The sequence below is a fragment of the Pituophis catenifer genome, unplaced genomic scaffold (genome assembly GCF_029215685.1).
Source record: "Pituophis catenifer annectens isolate HBS135680 unplaced genomic scaffold, rPitCat1.0.hap2 SCAF_2, whole genome shotgun sequence".
NCBI lineage: Eukaryota > Metazoa > Chordata > Lepidosauria > Squamata > Colubridae > Pituophis > Pituophis catenifer.
The window spans coordinates 251,283,563-251,297,642 of NW_027256882.1; the positions used below are offsets into that span (position 1 = coordinate 251,283,563).

The window sequence follows — 14,080 nt, forward strand, 5'->3', positions numbered from 1 at the left end:
CTGTGATAGGTGGGCACGGCAGTCAGCCCCCCCCCGTTGGGTCGTTCCCGGGCATGGGGTGGGTGGCAATCTCATGTATGTTCTAATTTTCCAGACATGACAGTCTGCTGATCTACCTCGTCTCAAAACTGGACTACACAGGAAGAGGCGGGACTTAAGAACTTTACAGCAGACTCGGTCTCATTGGAGCAAGGCACTGTCACTCCCAGGCATGACTGCCGTGCCCACCTATCACAGAAAGTGCGTATCAGGTAAGACCAACGCCCATTATCTTAAAAGCTGTATTCGTTTAGCTTTTTTAATATACAGTAGGCAACAAAGATACTAAAATTAAGGACCATACTAATGGCCTTTTCATCCACTATCTGATTTACAAACAAGAATCTTGCTAAATGTTTAACAGAAATACTTAGTATAACTGAGGTTAGCTTGGGAAAGAAATAAAGGAAAGTAGTATTGATTGACTGGTAGAACTTGTCATTAAAAAGAGATTGACTGATTGACCCTATCTCCTTATAGTGCATTTTGACTTTTGATAAAACAGATGTTTGTCTTGTTTTACATTAACTTTTGAGAATGTGCTTTGGTGGATACTAGTATTTTGACATTAAAGGTAAAGATATGTTCCCCTTGCACATATGTGCTAGTCGTTCCCAACTCTAGGGAGAGGTGCTCAACTCTGTTTCAAAGCCAAAGAGCCAGTGCTGTCCAAAGACGTCTCTGTGGTCATGTGGCCGGCATGACTAAACACCAAAGGTGGTCCTTATTTTTCTACTTACGTTTTTTTTTAATGTGCTTTCAAACTGCTAGATTGGCAGAAGCTGGGAGAAGTAACAGGAGCTCACCCCATTACGCAGCACTGCGGATTTGAACCGCTGAACTGCCGACCTTTCGATCGACAAGGTCAGCATCTTAGCCACTGAGCCACCGCATCCCTGATTTTAACATCAAGAATTCATATATAGCCTAGTGCCGTGTTGGCAAACCTGTGACACACAGAGCCCTCTCTGCGGGCACGCCAGCTGTCGCTCCATCCCAGCTCCACTGTGCATGCCTCCCACCGGCCAGCTGGTCTTCTGGTTTCTGCCACACATGCGCGGGGAACAGGGTGCATGCATGGGGGTGCTCGCATTGCATTTTGTGGGGTTGCGCATGCATACCCCTGAACCCTGTTTTGGACCTGGGAGACCTCCTGCAGCAACCTGGAAGCCAAAATGGGGTGCCGCGTGAGCCCCCCCTCGGTGCCCTGTTTTGGGCCTGGAAAACCTATTGATTGATTGATTGATTGATTGATTGATTGATTGATTCGATTTATATGCCGCCCTTTTCCGGAGACTCAGGGCGGCTTACAATGCTTTAAGCAATTGCACCAACCCAGAAGCCAAAACGGGGCAGGGGGGTGAGGTGAATGCGTGGGGCACTCGTTTTGCAATTTGGGGGTTCATGCGCGCGTGCACTTCGGGCACTCAGCATCAAAAAAGTTAACCATCACTGGCCTACTGAAATCATCCCTAAATAACACATCGTATTACCCTACCAATAAGCCTATGTAATCTGTTGCAAAACTGCACATTGGAATTTTTAAAGTTTCGTTCACGTCCTCAAGGAAAAGCAGCTCCGGTAACTTGGACAGCATCAAAGGAACAGTGAAGAAAACTGCCAAAAAGTTTGTATTAAAAAAAATAAAATTATAGTCATTGAAAATTCTTGCATATGTTTTCATGCAGATGTTTGGGCATCTTCATGATATCACCTTTGTGGTCCAGGATAGGCCATTATTGTGACTTAACTGTTACTTCAGACTTACTTTGAAAGCTGTGCCTACAATTATATTTTCTTACTACATCTTACTACATCAGTGTAACTTTTATTGTTCATATGTTCAGGGTCCTTTACAAAGCACAAGAGCGAGTATCTTTGCCTAGAGAGAGTTATTAAAATCTATCTAGCTATCCATCATCTATCTATCTAAGCTCACATATAAAAAATTAAAATATTATTTTAGTGAAACTGCAAAGGCCTGGCTGATTAAAGCAAAGTTCTTGATTCCTTTCTTGAAAATGAAAAGAGTGGGTTATGAGCACACTTCTCAAGGGAATGCATTTCATAGCTTGGAAAGTAGAAGAAATCCCTCTCCCACATACAATGAATGGTTCTCAGAAAATAAGTCCATTTGCAAGAGCGCCTTTCTTACTGATCTTAATATCTGGATAGGTTCATTATAAGACAGGCAGTCACTCAAATATCAAGGTCAAAGCAATGTCGAATTTCAAAGAATAAACCCATCTCCTTAAGTGAAGTCCAGAAAATAATTGGTTAACAATGCAGGTGTTTCCAATAAGGGCACATCCTATATTTATCCATACTAGTGACTGGCATGGCATGCATATGTTTGGTCAAGGTTTGCCACCGTTAAAGCATCAAGAAGTATCAGTTTACCCAAACTTAGCATCCCTTTGAATAATGAAGTACACATTTCCAGTTGATGAAGGTAGTTGATACCTGTGCTTTCACTGGTTTTAGTGATATTGTATAATGGTTTCTTGACAGGCTAAGCATTTCTGTCTTCCAAGATGCAGCCTCCAAATTCTTATACAGTCAGTTTATCCACAACATTAGAGTTGATCATTGCAAAATTTATGCTAAGGATAAATCTGTGCTTTCAACTTCTAATAATATGACTTGATGATAAATTGTTCAGACTGCATATTTCACCTTTTTTTACCCTTATAATTGATGCATATTTACTGTACTCAGTTCAGAAGAGTTTATTTCTCTAAGTACCGAATCCATTAATTAGGTTTTAGATTAAGGCTTTAAATAAGGCACACACTTGCTTTTTTGTTCACTTGCTACAATATTGGAGATTTCTTATGAACATTTCTGTATAGAAATGTTCTTTATATGCTAAAAAATGTTCTTTATATGCTAAAACATACATAATTATATTCAGTGGACATGTGCAACAGAAGGCCAGTTACTTTAGGGCTGTGAAACGTTCCAAAAATACATGTTAAAAGCTTTTGCTTTTCAACTCCAAGAAATAATTCAAATTATAAAGCAACAACATTGCTGAACAAAGTATTGCTGTGCGTTAAGTGCATGACTTGAGTGCAAGTGAGTTGAATAGAATCAGAATCAGAATCAGAATAGAATAGAATAGAATAGAATAGAATAGAATAGAATAGAATAGAATAGAATAGAATAGAATAGAATAGAATAGAATAGAATTCTTTATTGGCCAAGTGTGATTGGACACACAAGGAATTTGTCTTAGTGCATACACTCTTGGAGTACATAAAAGAAAAGATACATTCGTCAAGAATCATAAGGTACAACATTTAATGATAGTCATAGGGAACAAATAAGCAATCAAATCATATTAGGAAACAGTCAATATAAATCTTAAGTATACCAGCAACAAGGTTACAGTCATACAGTCATTAGTGGGAGGATATGCAGTGACCGATATAAATTACATGATTCAAAATACGTATGTGTGTGTATGTATGTGTGTATATATTGTATATATAAGATTATATTATACTATTATTGTGTTATCACAAATAGTGACAAAAGGTAAATTTATCCTTTAGTGATTAATAAATACTTATTTATAGCAAGGTCTTCAATTTCCCTACAGTTGTATTTGATTTTCTATTGTAAAAATTTTGCACCAGATCTATGTATCATTTCTTTTTTCCTAAAAAAATGTACCATCTTCCTTTCTTCTGAATGAAAATCATAGGAGCCTCTGAAAACTTAATAGGGAGTCGCTTGATCTTTTGAAATATGGCTACAGGATAGGCTTCTGTATACATATCTGTATTTTCCAACTCCTCATCAAAGTGAAGTGACTGTTTTGGCAGCTGATTTGTTCTATCACAAAGGGTAGCATGTTGTTAAATTACAAATGTTTTATTGTGGTTTTACTACCAGAGTAGAAGTGGACACTTTGAAAAATTCAGATTTCAAAATAATTATTAATAGACAGTGCTGTTCATTTTGATTTGAAAATTACAACAAAATGCTCTGGATCAGCCAAGTGTGCAGATAGAGTGACTGTTTTTACAGGTTGAATGATGTTCATGTGGTTTCAAATGCATAAACAAAACTCTCTTGCCACACACACACTTTGATACACATTTAGTAAGAAGTACAAGGTATTGATGATTTTGTCAGCGTTAGTGGGAATGGTCAAAATCAGAGGTAAGAGAAGTTGACCAGCATTTTTGCTAACTATGTAGATCCACATGGTTTGCATGTGAAAGGAAAGAAATAAAGTAGCATCTGTGCATTCCAAAGAAATTACAACCTGGAAAAAATATTTTGTCAAAAATTCTTGAATTTGTTCATCCATAGAATAGTTCTAATGCAAGTACCTATGATTCAGATACTTTTCTAATAATTTCCGGTATTAAATTTTGATGTATCAGTTAACAAAATGTCAGGGCTATGTTCAGTTCAGACATATTATCTAGAAATAAATGGTAGATGCTTATTAAATCTCTGGGTCAGTTTTAAAATTCTTTTTAAGCAAAAACTAGAAGCCAGGCTGTATTGGAGAGTAACGTGTTATTTGCTGATTAAGAACGAAACCAACCTCTGTAAAGGATATGTTATAAACCACAGATTAAATGCCTCAGCTTACTTCCTTATTTGGATATCTGTGGATTCTGTTTTGAGATGGTTGAATGTTGCAAAATGAATTTACTAATTTTCAATAATTACAGAAATTGAAATAGATTTTCAAGTCCTTTCATATATTACATATCGCAGTTGCTTTGTTTTGTTAAATCGCAGTTTCAGGAGTTTTCAGAAAGTTTTAAAATGATTCATTCCGTTATTCATCTATGAATTATATGATAAGAGCCAACCCAAATGATTATTTCTTCATGCATTTGGATATACACAATAACAGCCAAATAGGAAAATATTAACTCAGGAAACAATGTTGTAGATATTATTGCTAGCTCATTATATGTATCATTTAAGCTTTCTTTCTGTACCATGAACCAGTTTTTATTTTGGAGATGGAGATAGGCAACCTTAAGATTGCTTGGGACTTCCTTAATATTCCTTAATATATTAGAAAAACCTGGAAAGAGCAGTGGGTAGGCTGATGGTGCAGATGAGTGGCCTTGAGACCTTGAGTTTCATTTTATTTGGTGTGCTTATAGTGTTTGTCTTCATTTCAAAGTATATCAAAAAGTATTTTGGGGATATGTTAGGATTTTCACACGTAGTTGCTTCAAAATGGCAGAAAATCATACTACTATTTTCAGAATTGGGACAACGGTTTGCTCTGGGGTCCCCAAAACAGCATGACATTATAACAGTCCAATACACATAACAAGTAGGAAAAATCTAATTTTATCTGTTCATGAGTTGTCAGGTTCTACATTTATTACTCTTCCATAGATTGCATTGTATTGATTTTTAATTAAGAGCTATGGTAGCTCAGTGGTTAGAATGCCGTACTGCAGGCTACTTCTGCTGACTGCCAGCTGCCAGCAGTTTGGCAATTCAAATCTCACCGACTCAAGATTGATTCATCCTTCCAAAGTCAGTAAAATGAGGACCCAGATTGTTGGGACAATATGCTGACTGTAAACTGCTTAGAGAGGGCTGTAAAGCACTGTGAAACAGTATATAAATCTAAGTGCTATTGCTATTTCAGACTAAAATCAAAACAAGACGTTATTAAATCAACACTGTATAGATTTACATAAAGATATACTTAGATTTACATGAAGATATACATTAAAAACATGCAGACAAGACTTAATTGTTTTTAAGTTAAGTTCATTATTTGCAAGGGAAGGCTAGAGTCATAGAAAAAAGTTGTCTTCGTTTATTATTTAGTTGTTTATTATTTGATGATACTTTAACTCAATCTAAGTTGACTTGGTGCAGGTACAGAAACATTCAAATAAATGAATTGATTCTTTTCCTGATTGTATTATTAAATTTTGATCATATTGATTTCATGGTACGGTACCATATCAATGTAATTAAGAATGATAAACTTTTAGTAAACTACCATTACTATATTGGTTCTGGTACACAAGTCAACATGATTTGTAACCTGTACATGGACTAGAGTACCCAGATCAGCAAAAATTGACTGTAGGAATGGGATACTGATCATATATAGTTGCTAAACAGATATCTTCTTACCTTGTTTCCTTTACCACATCTAAAAAGTTAGAAGAGTTGACACAATGTGGTGGGGATCTGGATAGTAGAGATTAGTAATTTATAATACATATGAATATTACTGTTCATATAAATGATAGTCATCCATGATGCATAGGGATATTATTAGTTCTAACTACAAACTTATTTTAGAAATATATGACTGGATAGCTGTTATAAGGACATTTCAGCTTTTGCTTTGGGAGAGCCTATCTTCAACAGACCTTCGACAAGAAAGTCTGACCCTATCTGACCCTATCAGAATATATTTCTCCAACTTTAATGACGAAGCAATTCTGTTGAATCTGTATCAATATGGTAAACCTGAAGCTGGAGGAATATAGTCTAAATTAAAATTCCTGCAATTATTTATTGTAGGAAGTGGTCCAGACAAAGAAAATGGAGCTCATTAGCATTGGTTCACTCATTTATGTGTTGGCACCAGCCCTGCTAAACCAGTTAACTGAAGATAGAAACTTGGGGCTCATCCAGTCAGCCACTTTAATATGCTTGTTTCCAATCCACATGCCAGCATAAAGTATCCTGGCAAAATTTGCTCTCTCCTGACAGCTGTGTTATAATCTGTCTCAGTGATGAAACCTGTGAGCAGTTGTGTGTTTATGTTTGGTATGTGACAAGGTAAGAAAAATAATGGGTGAATTTCCTACACATAGTAAAAATAACCATCAGTTGCTGCCCTTAACATGGAATGGGGCTAGGGAGAGGTGAGTTTTGACAAAGGATGTAATCCATGGATTTAGCTATCTGTCCTAACCTGATCTTCAGGAATAGAAGTCTTTCTGCCTTTCTTCTTCCTTTTACAAGAAAATCAAGCTCTGCAGCCAATTCGCAGGGTGGAAAAGGGTTTTCCAGCCCTGAAGAAGAAGTTGCCCTATTACAGTGATGGCAAACCTTTTAGACACCGAGTGCCCAAACTGCGTGCACACGCGTGCCCAAACTGAAAGGTGCACGTGCGTGTGAAGGTGCAAATGTGCAAATGCGTGCATGCAGACGTGCATGCACTGACATGCCCTTGTGCATGCGCGCCTACGCAGCAGAGACCTGAAGACCAGCATTAAGCAGGGCATCCCAACACTGGCAATGCAGCAAATGGTAAGATTTTTTTCTTTCGTGAGCTTCTGTTTCAGCGTTTGCACGGCATGCATGGCAGCAGAAAGGGCTTTGCGTGCCATCTCTGGCATGCGTGCCATAGGTTCGTCATCACAGTCCTATTACATTAAGGAGACCTCTGTCCACCCCAGAATTGATCCTTCTTGTGCTCTTTTTCATTTCCTCTCATTCTGTTTCTTGTGCTCCTTCTTAGTCTTAGTCTCTCTTGTTTGATTTGTCTTGCTCTTTCATGCCCTTTTCTTCGCTCTCTGTCTCACCCTGTCTGAAAACAGCTGATGGGTAGGCTGTTTGTAGGCTCCAGCAGATGGACTCCCCACTCCTGCCATTTTTGTTCATCCTCTCTGCCACTCTATCATGAGCAGAATGGCAATCAAAAGCTGCAGTAAAAAAGGGTCTGCATTACTCTACTTTCCTATGTATAGGCTCTAAATAGCAAACATAAAGTCACTGAACAAATGAGAATAGAAAATATAATTAGGCTCAGAAAGATCCTCTCCCCTTTTCTCTTTGACGGTTAAATCCTCCCCAGGGAATTGTCAGGCTGAAATGTATGGCTGTGTATGCAGCGCTTGGAAGAGGCCAATTAGAGATACAGGTAGACCCCCCATCCTCTACTTCACCTCAGTGGTTTTTGAAACACCCAAAGTTGTGCTTAGAGCAAGGCTTTTGTTGGGTGAAGGTGGAGAGCACCACTTCATATCAATGTCATATCAGGTAAAAGCAAAATCAGGCCACCTCAGCCATGGTTAGGGAGGCATCTTCAAGCACTGTTAAGACACACAGACGAGTCTTTGTTATATAGAAATAGATACTGGATCAAACTTACAATCAGTAAATTTTAGGCTATTTTTCCTGTCGATGCAAGATGGCATTTAACATTTTGGATTTTTATGTGTCTTTGGCTCAGTGTGAGAAAGCTGTGTCTAGTTCCATAGTGGGTACAACACAAAAGAGAGAGTTGTTGATTTTATTCTTTCCTGGTGAAATAAATGTCAGGAGGTTTTGAGCCATAAAAATGACTTCTGTTGTGTCCTGGCAAGCTGAGACTTTCATACTGCAATTGCTACAGCAAAGAATCCAAATTCTGCAGAGCCACAGTGACCTTTTCCAAAGATACTTTCTCATGGGAATTTGAGGCCTAGTTAGAAACCCAAATCCACATATGGCTGACCTTTTTGCATTTTGGTGTGAAATATGACCTTCCATTACTGCTTGGGGGTTCTGTGCATTTTCAGCTTGGTGTGGGGCCAATATTGGCAAATTGTCATTTGCAACATAATTCTTGCTTGAACAGAAGAGTTTTCTGCCCTTTTCAAGCCAAAGAAAGATCATAGCATCTCTATCGTACAAACACACATGGCAGTCAGAAGGACTTCTGCCCAAGCTACACAACCATTTTTGGCTTTTGAAAGCACTTATGACTGATCTTTGGAAAAAGAATTAAATGTGATACACAACACTTATTTATGTAGAGTTTTATACATTTCATATTGTGCTTCTAACAGCAGCAACACGTTTCCAGCTCTCTTGTGGAGCATTAGCAGGCTTGAATTTATACATGTATGTGTTGCTGTGCATTTTCTAAGACACTTTTTGCTAAGTGTCAAATAACTGCAGTATGCAGTTATTTTGGATTTATTCTAACTGTACCAGGAAAAAAGTCATCCTATAATATCTCTTAAAAGGTTTGTTGCAAGACAGGATACTTTATCTCACTTAGCAAAGAACAAAATAAGTTTAAAATTAGCAAATGCTTTACATAGTCTTCTAATTCCCACCCATCCCCGTCTGTCACTGTTGCTTCAACAGTTGCTTTTTAAAGGATCTAACTCACAATTAATACATTTTTATTGTTGCTATATTGAGAATAAAGTGTTAACGGAAAATAGGGAAAGGAGAGTGTGCAATTGAGAAACTAACTAATTCAACTTGAGGTTTCCTACAAAATATATTTCTGTACGCTTAAGCCTCCTTGCATCAGCAAAAACATTTTTCTGAGTTATGGATTACTCCATCTACATTCAGACTGTAAAATCAGCAGCTGACAGACTCAAATATAAAAAGGGGGATGAGGTCTGTGCTCATGTTTTCCATAGCTTTCAGTCAGCCTGACTCCAAAGATAAGTCTCTGTAGTTTTTCTTGGCAACATTTTTGAAAGTAGACTTACTACTTACTGCCTTCTTCCAAGGGGAGGGGAAGGGAGAGAAAAAGAGAGAGACTGACTAGCTTGCAGTACCCCAGTTGGTTTGGATGTCTAAAGCAAGACTAGAACTCAGGTTTCTCTGCTTCTAGTCTAGTGCCTTAATAGCCAGACCTAACCCACTATCTCTGTATCTTTAGGTTTCTTTTAAAATAGTCACAAAGACCGCAACTGCAGCAACTGGGGAATGGGGAAAACCAAAACCAGGGATAGATCTTTCTCTTTTCTGACCATATTACTGATATAGATTCTTTTACCAGCTGCTGTTTACCTAAATGAGGAAATATGTGTGATGGCTGTACATATTTTCCAAAATTGTAGATTGCAAGAGAGACAAGAGCAAGTGTGTATGTAAAAACAGTAGGGTCAGGGTTAAATTCCTTATCATCAGTGCTTCAGTTCTGGTCCAGTTTGGGATCCTCATGGCTGCTTTTATTTTGTGTCACATTGTGAACTGATGCAAGATAGGAATACAATTAGGCAGCAGTTAAGTACGGTTCCTTGGGGTGGGGGTGGGGGAACCTCTGCATTGGGATGGTGGTTGTTCCAGGAAGACATTGATGGTCTCATTTCAACACTCTTAAGTCAGTTCTGGTGACTGAACTCTAGTTGCAAGAGTTCAGGGCCAAAACAAGAAACCAGCTCCAAAGTTCTGGTTACTATGAATCCTGTATGAATCTGGTTTACTTCCAGCCAGGGCCATCTGCAGGATATGGTTAATAAAAGAATCATCACAACAGTACCACATTAAAAACAGAGAGACCTGATGGTGCAGTGCTTAAAGTCCAATATTGCAGGCAAACACTGCCCACAGCCTGGAGTTCGATCCTGATAAGAATCAAAATTGACTCTGCTTCAGAGGTCGGAAAAATTAGGACTTGTGTGTGTGTGTGTGTGTGTGTGTGTGTGTATCAGTGAAAACACAAGATATAGCAATGATTTGTTGAACTGCAAGACCATGGAGGTGCATAGATGAAGTTGAAAGACATGCCGCTTGCATTTAACTACTTAGCATACTCTTGGCAGTGGAATTTAAGAGATGTTTCTTAGATTAAATTAAGACCAGTGATAAAGCTGGATATTATAGCTGTCTTGCCTACTCTGAGTAGCAATGATTCCATTAATTTTGAACAATGTGACTTTCTCAGAGCTGCTGTTTCAAACTTTTTTTGTTGGTAATGGGAAGCATTTTGTGCTGATAGTGCTTTTTATGGGCAATAAAGTGAGTGGTACAGAGAACAATTTGTGAACAGGGGATTAAACCATGTTGATCATATAAGTTAAGCCAGTAGCAGGATTTAATTTTTAATATTATATCTGCTCTTCTTTGAATATGTAACTATATTTGATGCTCATGCTTTATTAGGGTTGGAGAATACTTAGAAATCCTGTAGTTAAATATTAATTCAATATACAAACACTTGCTGTTGGGAGAAAATGCTCCAGTCCCTGAGATGTGACCTTAATTAAACCTTAGTGAATTCTCATATGTGATTTGGTTGCCATCTCCCAGGCTTATGTGTGGATTAGTTTTTACTAACCAGCAGGTTTTCTATTTCAACGTTATCACAAAGTATGCGTCTATGAAATAGTACTAAAGTGCAGTCTAATATGTTTATTGTGATATAAAAGGCTTAGAAAAGCATATTTCAAGGGGAAAATAATTTAAGATAAAGTTCTTGTTGAAACTGAACTGAAACTTCTTAATAATCAAATGTACTTCTGTTTGTTTCCCAACTTCTACAGTTACTGGCTAACCAACAAAGTTTACATCAAGCGACCCAGCACTGGACTCCTTATGTATACCCTCGCAACGAGGTTCTGTGATGAAATTCACCTTTATGGATTCTGGCCCTTCCCAAAGGATATAAATGGAAAACCAGTCAAATATCATTATTATGATGACTTAAAGTACAGATACTTTTCAAACGCCAGTCCCCATAGGATGCCATTAGAGTTTAAAACACTGAACATGTTACATAATAGAGGAGCACTTAAACTGACCACAGGGAAATGTATACAGCAATAATGCACTAGTCAAGTATCAAGAGAAATACAGGAAATTCAGATTTTATAGAACAGCAGTGGGATCCAAGCAGTGGATATAGCCCAGTGCACTGTACCAAGCCATCAGAACATAAGGAAGTGCATCAAGTCTCTATTACCAGCTGTTGTTTTACCTGTTGAAGTGCTAAATCTTGAGTGCAATGTTTCAAGTAAGTGCCACTTTTCCTAAGAACAAATCTTGAATGTATACAATCAGTAGTGTTTACAAGATCCAACAATGCATTCATCTCTTGTTAAAAAAGCAAATGATTTGCTCGCTGCTCATTTGCCTCCGCACAAAGTCCAAAGGAATACCCAGGCATTGAAACGAAGTGAAGTCGAGGTGGAATTTGGAGAGCAGTGGATCATATCTCAAAGATCAAACAAGACATCTTGGTCGGAGGAATGCCTAACTTTGTATTATAACCTCTTCCTCTTTTTCTTTCCTGTTTTTCAGATTGTCATGCATTTATCATAGTGTTTGGGTATTGGAACTCTGTAAGGGATTTTAAAAAGACAATAATATGAACATTCTAAGTGAACTTCAAGAAGTGGTCTTAGAGGAATGTCTTATTTAAAAAAAACAAAAAACTGAAAGTCAAAATCGATATTGTATCATCTTGTTCAGCTTAACCTTAATTAAAGTCAAAATTGGGTCCATGGGAAGGCTTGTTGATGCTGTGGTATGCAGAGCCATTCCCCTGGTTTTGCAGGTCACAGAAGGTACTCTACGGTAGCCTTAACCACTGACAGGAAGATGTGATGGCAAGAATGATACTTAATTATAAATCCTCCTTTTAGACAAAGTGGACGGTGGAAAAGTCCGCTCAGAGAGACTGTTTTGAGCAGTATTTTTTTTTAAAAAGTACAATTTGAGTATTAGGGCTTAGAATTTCCCAGTTGCTTTATGTGCCACGCAGGGTCGCCGTATCAGTGAGATGTGCAGCATAAAAATTTAATAATAATAAAAAATGTGCTTCTGTTGGAGGGATTGATAAATACATGTTCAAATAAAAAAACATTCTTCCTGGTTTGTTCTGTTTTAAAGAAAAAGCAGTTGTAAGATCCTGATCCAGATGGCGTGTTTCATATCGGGGCTCATGCATCTATTCTCAATTATTTTTTGCCTCAGACAGCAGCAACCGAAGGAAAGATTTTCAAACAGAGGCTGGCTTATACCCTGAAATCCGAGAGGGAACATGTTCTGGCTCAGGGCTTCGTATGGCTTTGACTTCAAACTATCATTTTGAAAACAACTATTTTAAGCATGTTTTTAAAGCACATTCATGATAATAAATCATATGGTTAAGGTCAGGAGTATGGGGAGACGATGACAAAGGGTAAGGTTTTGATTGTGTGGCTGCAGCCACAATATTGACGTTTTTTGGACTGTTACCGCTTCTGCCATGGCCTCTAATAGACAAGTTAGATGGAGAAGAAATCCATGTAGTTTGGCCCTATGGCATAAATTAATCATCTTCAAAGCATTTCATATTTTGAGCAGTTATTAAAGCAAGATTGTTTCCTTGTATGGCATATGAAAAGAATACCATTAACAAGCAGGTGCCCTTACATTTGGTACCAAAGATTATGCTGATTTTTGTAATTGATGTATTTATTTACCTTGTATTTACAAAAACATGTACATTTAGTGCTATCACTGTGTTGCTGTACTGCTGAGGAAATTGTTTTCAATCATCTCTGTTTCCGTTAACTTAGTAGTTAGATTCTGTTCAAATGACAAATTCCTTAACTTGTCTTGGGTCTGTTTTTGAATATTTTATTGAATATTGAATACTTTATAAACAGCAAAACGGAGTCTTCTTCCTTCTTAATTAGAATGTGCCCATAACTTTCATCAAAATAGGATAATAGAAATAATGAAAAGGACATTAATATTTATTTCAGATTCTGTACTGGCAACTTTCCCCACTATTTCTAGTTTCTTTACAGTATATTCACTATAGTGCTGGACAATATCCCTGGTTTTTTTGACCTAATAATAATCTGATAAATAGTAAATGAAAAACCTCACTGCTGAGTTACTTTGCCTTTCTGCTTTATAGAAGCTTCCTTTTCTACTACAATTTTGAAGAATTCTATTGTTGCACTTTGCTTCGAAAGGTTTTCTAAAGAATGATTTAACAGAAGCGCTAGCGTCAAGCAGGGTTGTACACAGAATAGCTGCAAACCTTAGTATTTGAAGCACATTTAATGACTGGTGTCAGAATTGCTACAGGGTGAACAGAGTACTTATTTCTTTGTCTCCTCATTTATCTCCAATTTCTAAATAAGAGCAAAAGGAGAAAACCGCTGAAAAGCAAACACAGAATACACTTTAATTGGATCTTATGAAATAGAACATATAAGGAAGAATGGGCTGTGGATGTCATTTTCTCACCAATGGAAAAATCATGCACTTCCAGGTCTTAAGTTCTATTCTCACATTTTTCCTTTCTGCCTACCTATTTGTGCCTACATACATGCATACATATACATACATA

General features: G+C 37.5%; 1 protein-coding gene across 1 annotated transcript in view; it reads left to right on the forward strand.

Annotated features, from left to right (window-relative positions):
• ST8SIA4 (ST8 alpha-N-acetyl-neuraminide alpha-2,8-sialyltransferase 4) overlaps positions 1-12,091 on the forward strand; it is a 91,194-nt gene extending 79,103 nt beyond the window's left edge. Inside the window, exon 5 of the mRNA XM_070938761.1 lies at positions 11,277-12,091. Coding sequence (XP_070794862.1) covers positions 11,277-11,559 — 283 coding nt within the window. The 3' untranslated portion in view covers positions 11,560-12,091. The remainder of the gene's footprint in view (positions 1-11,276) is intronic.
• Positions 12,092-14,080: the final 1,989 nt, after the last annotated feature.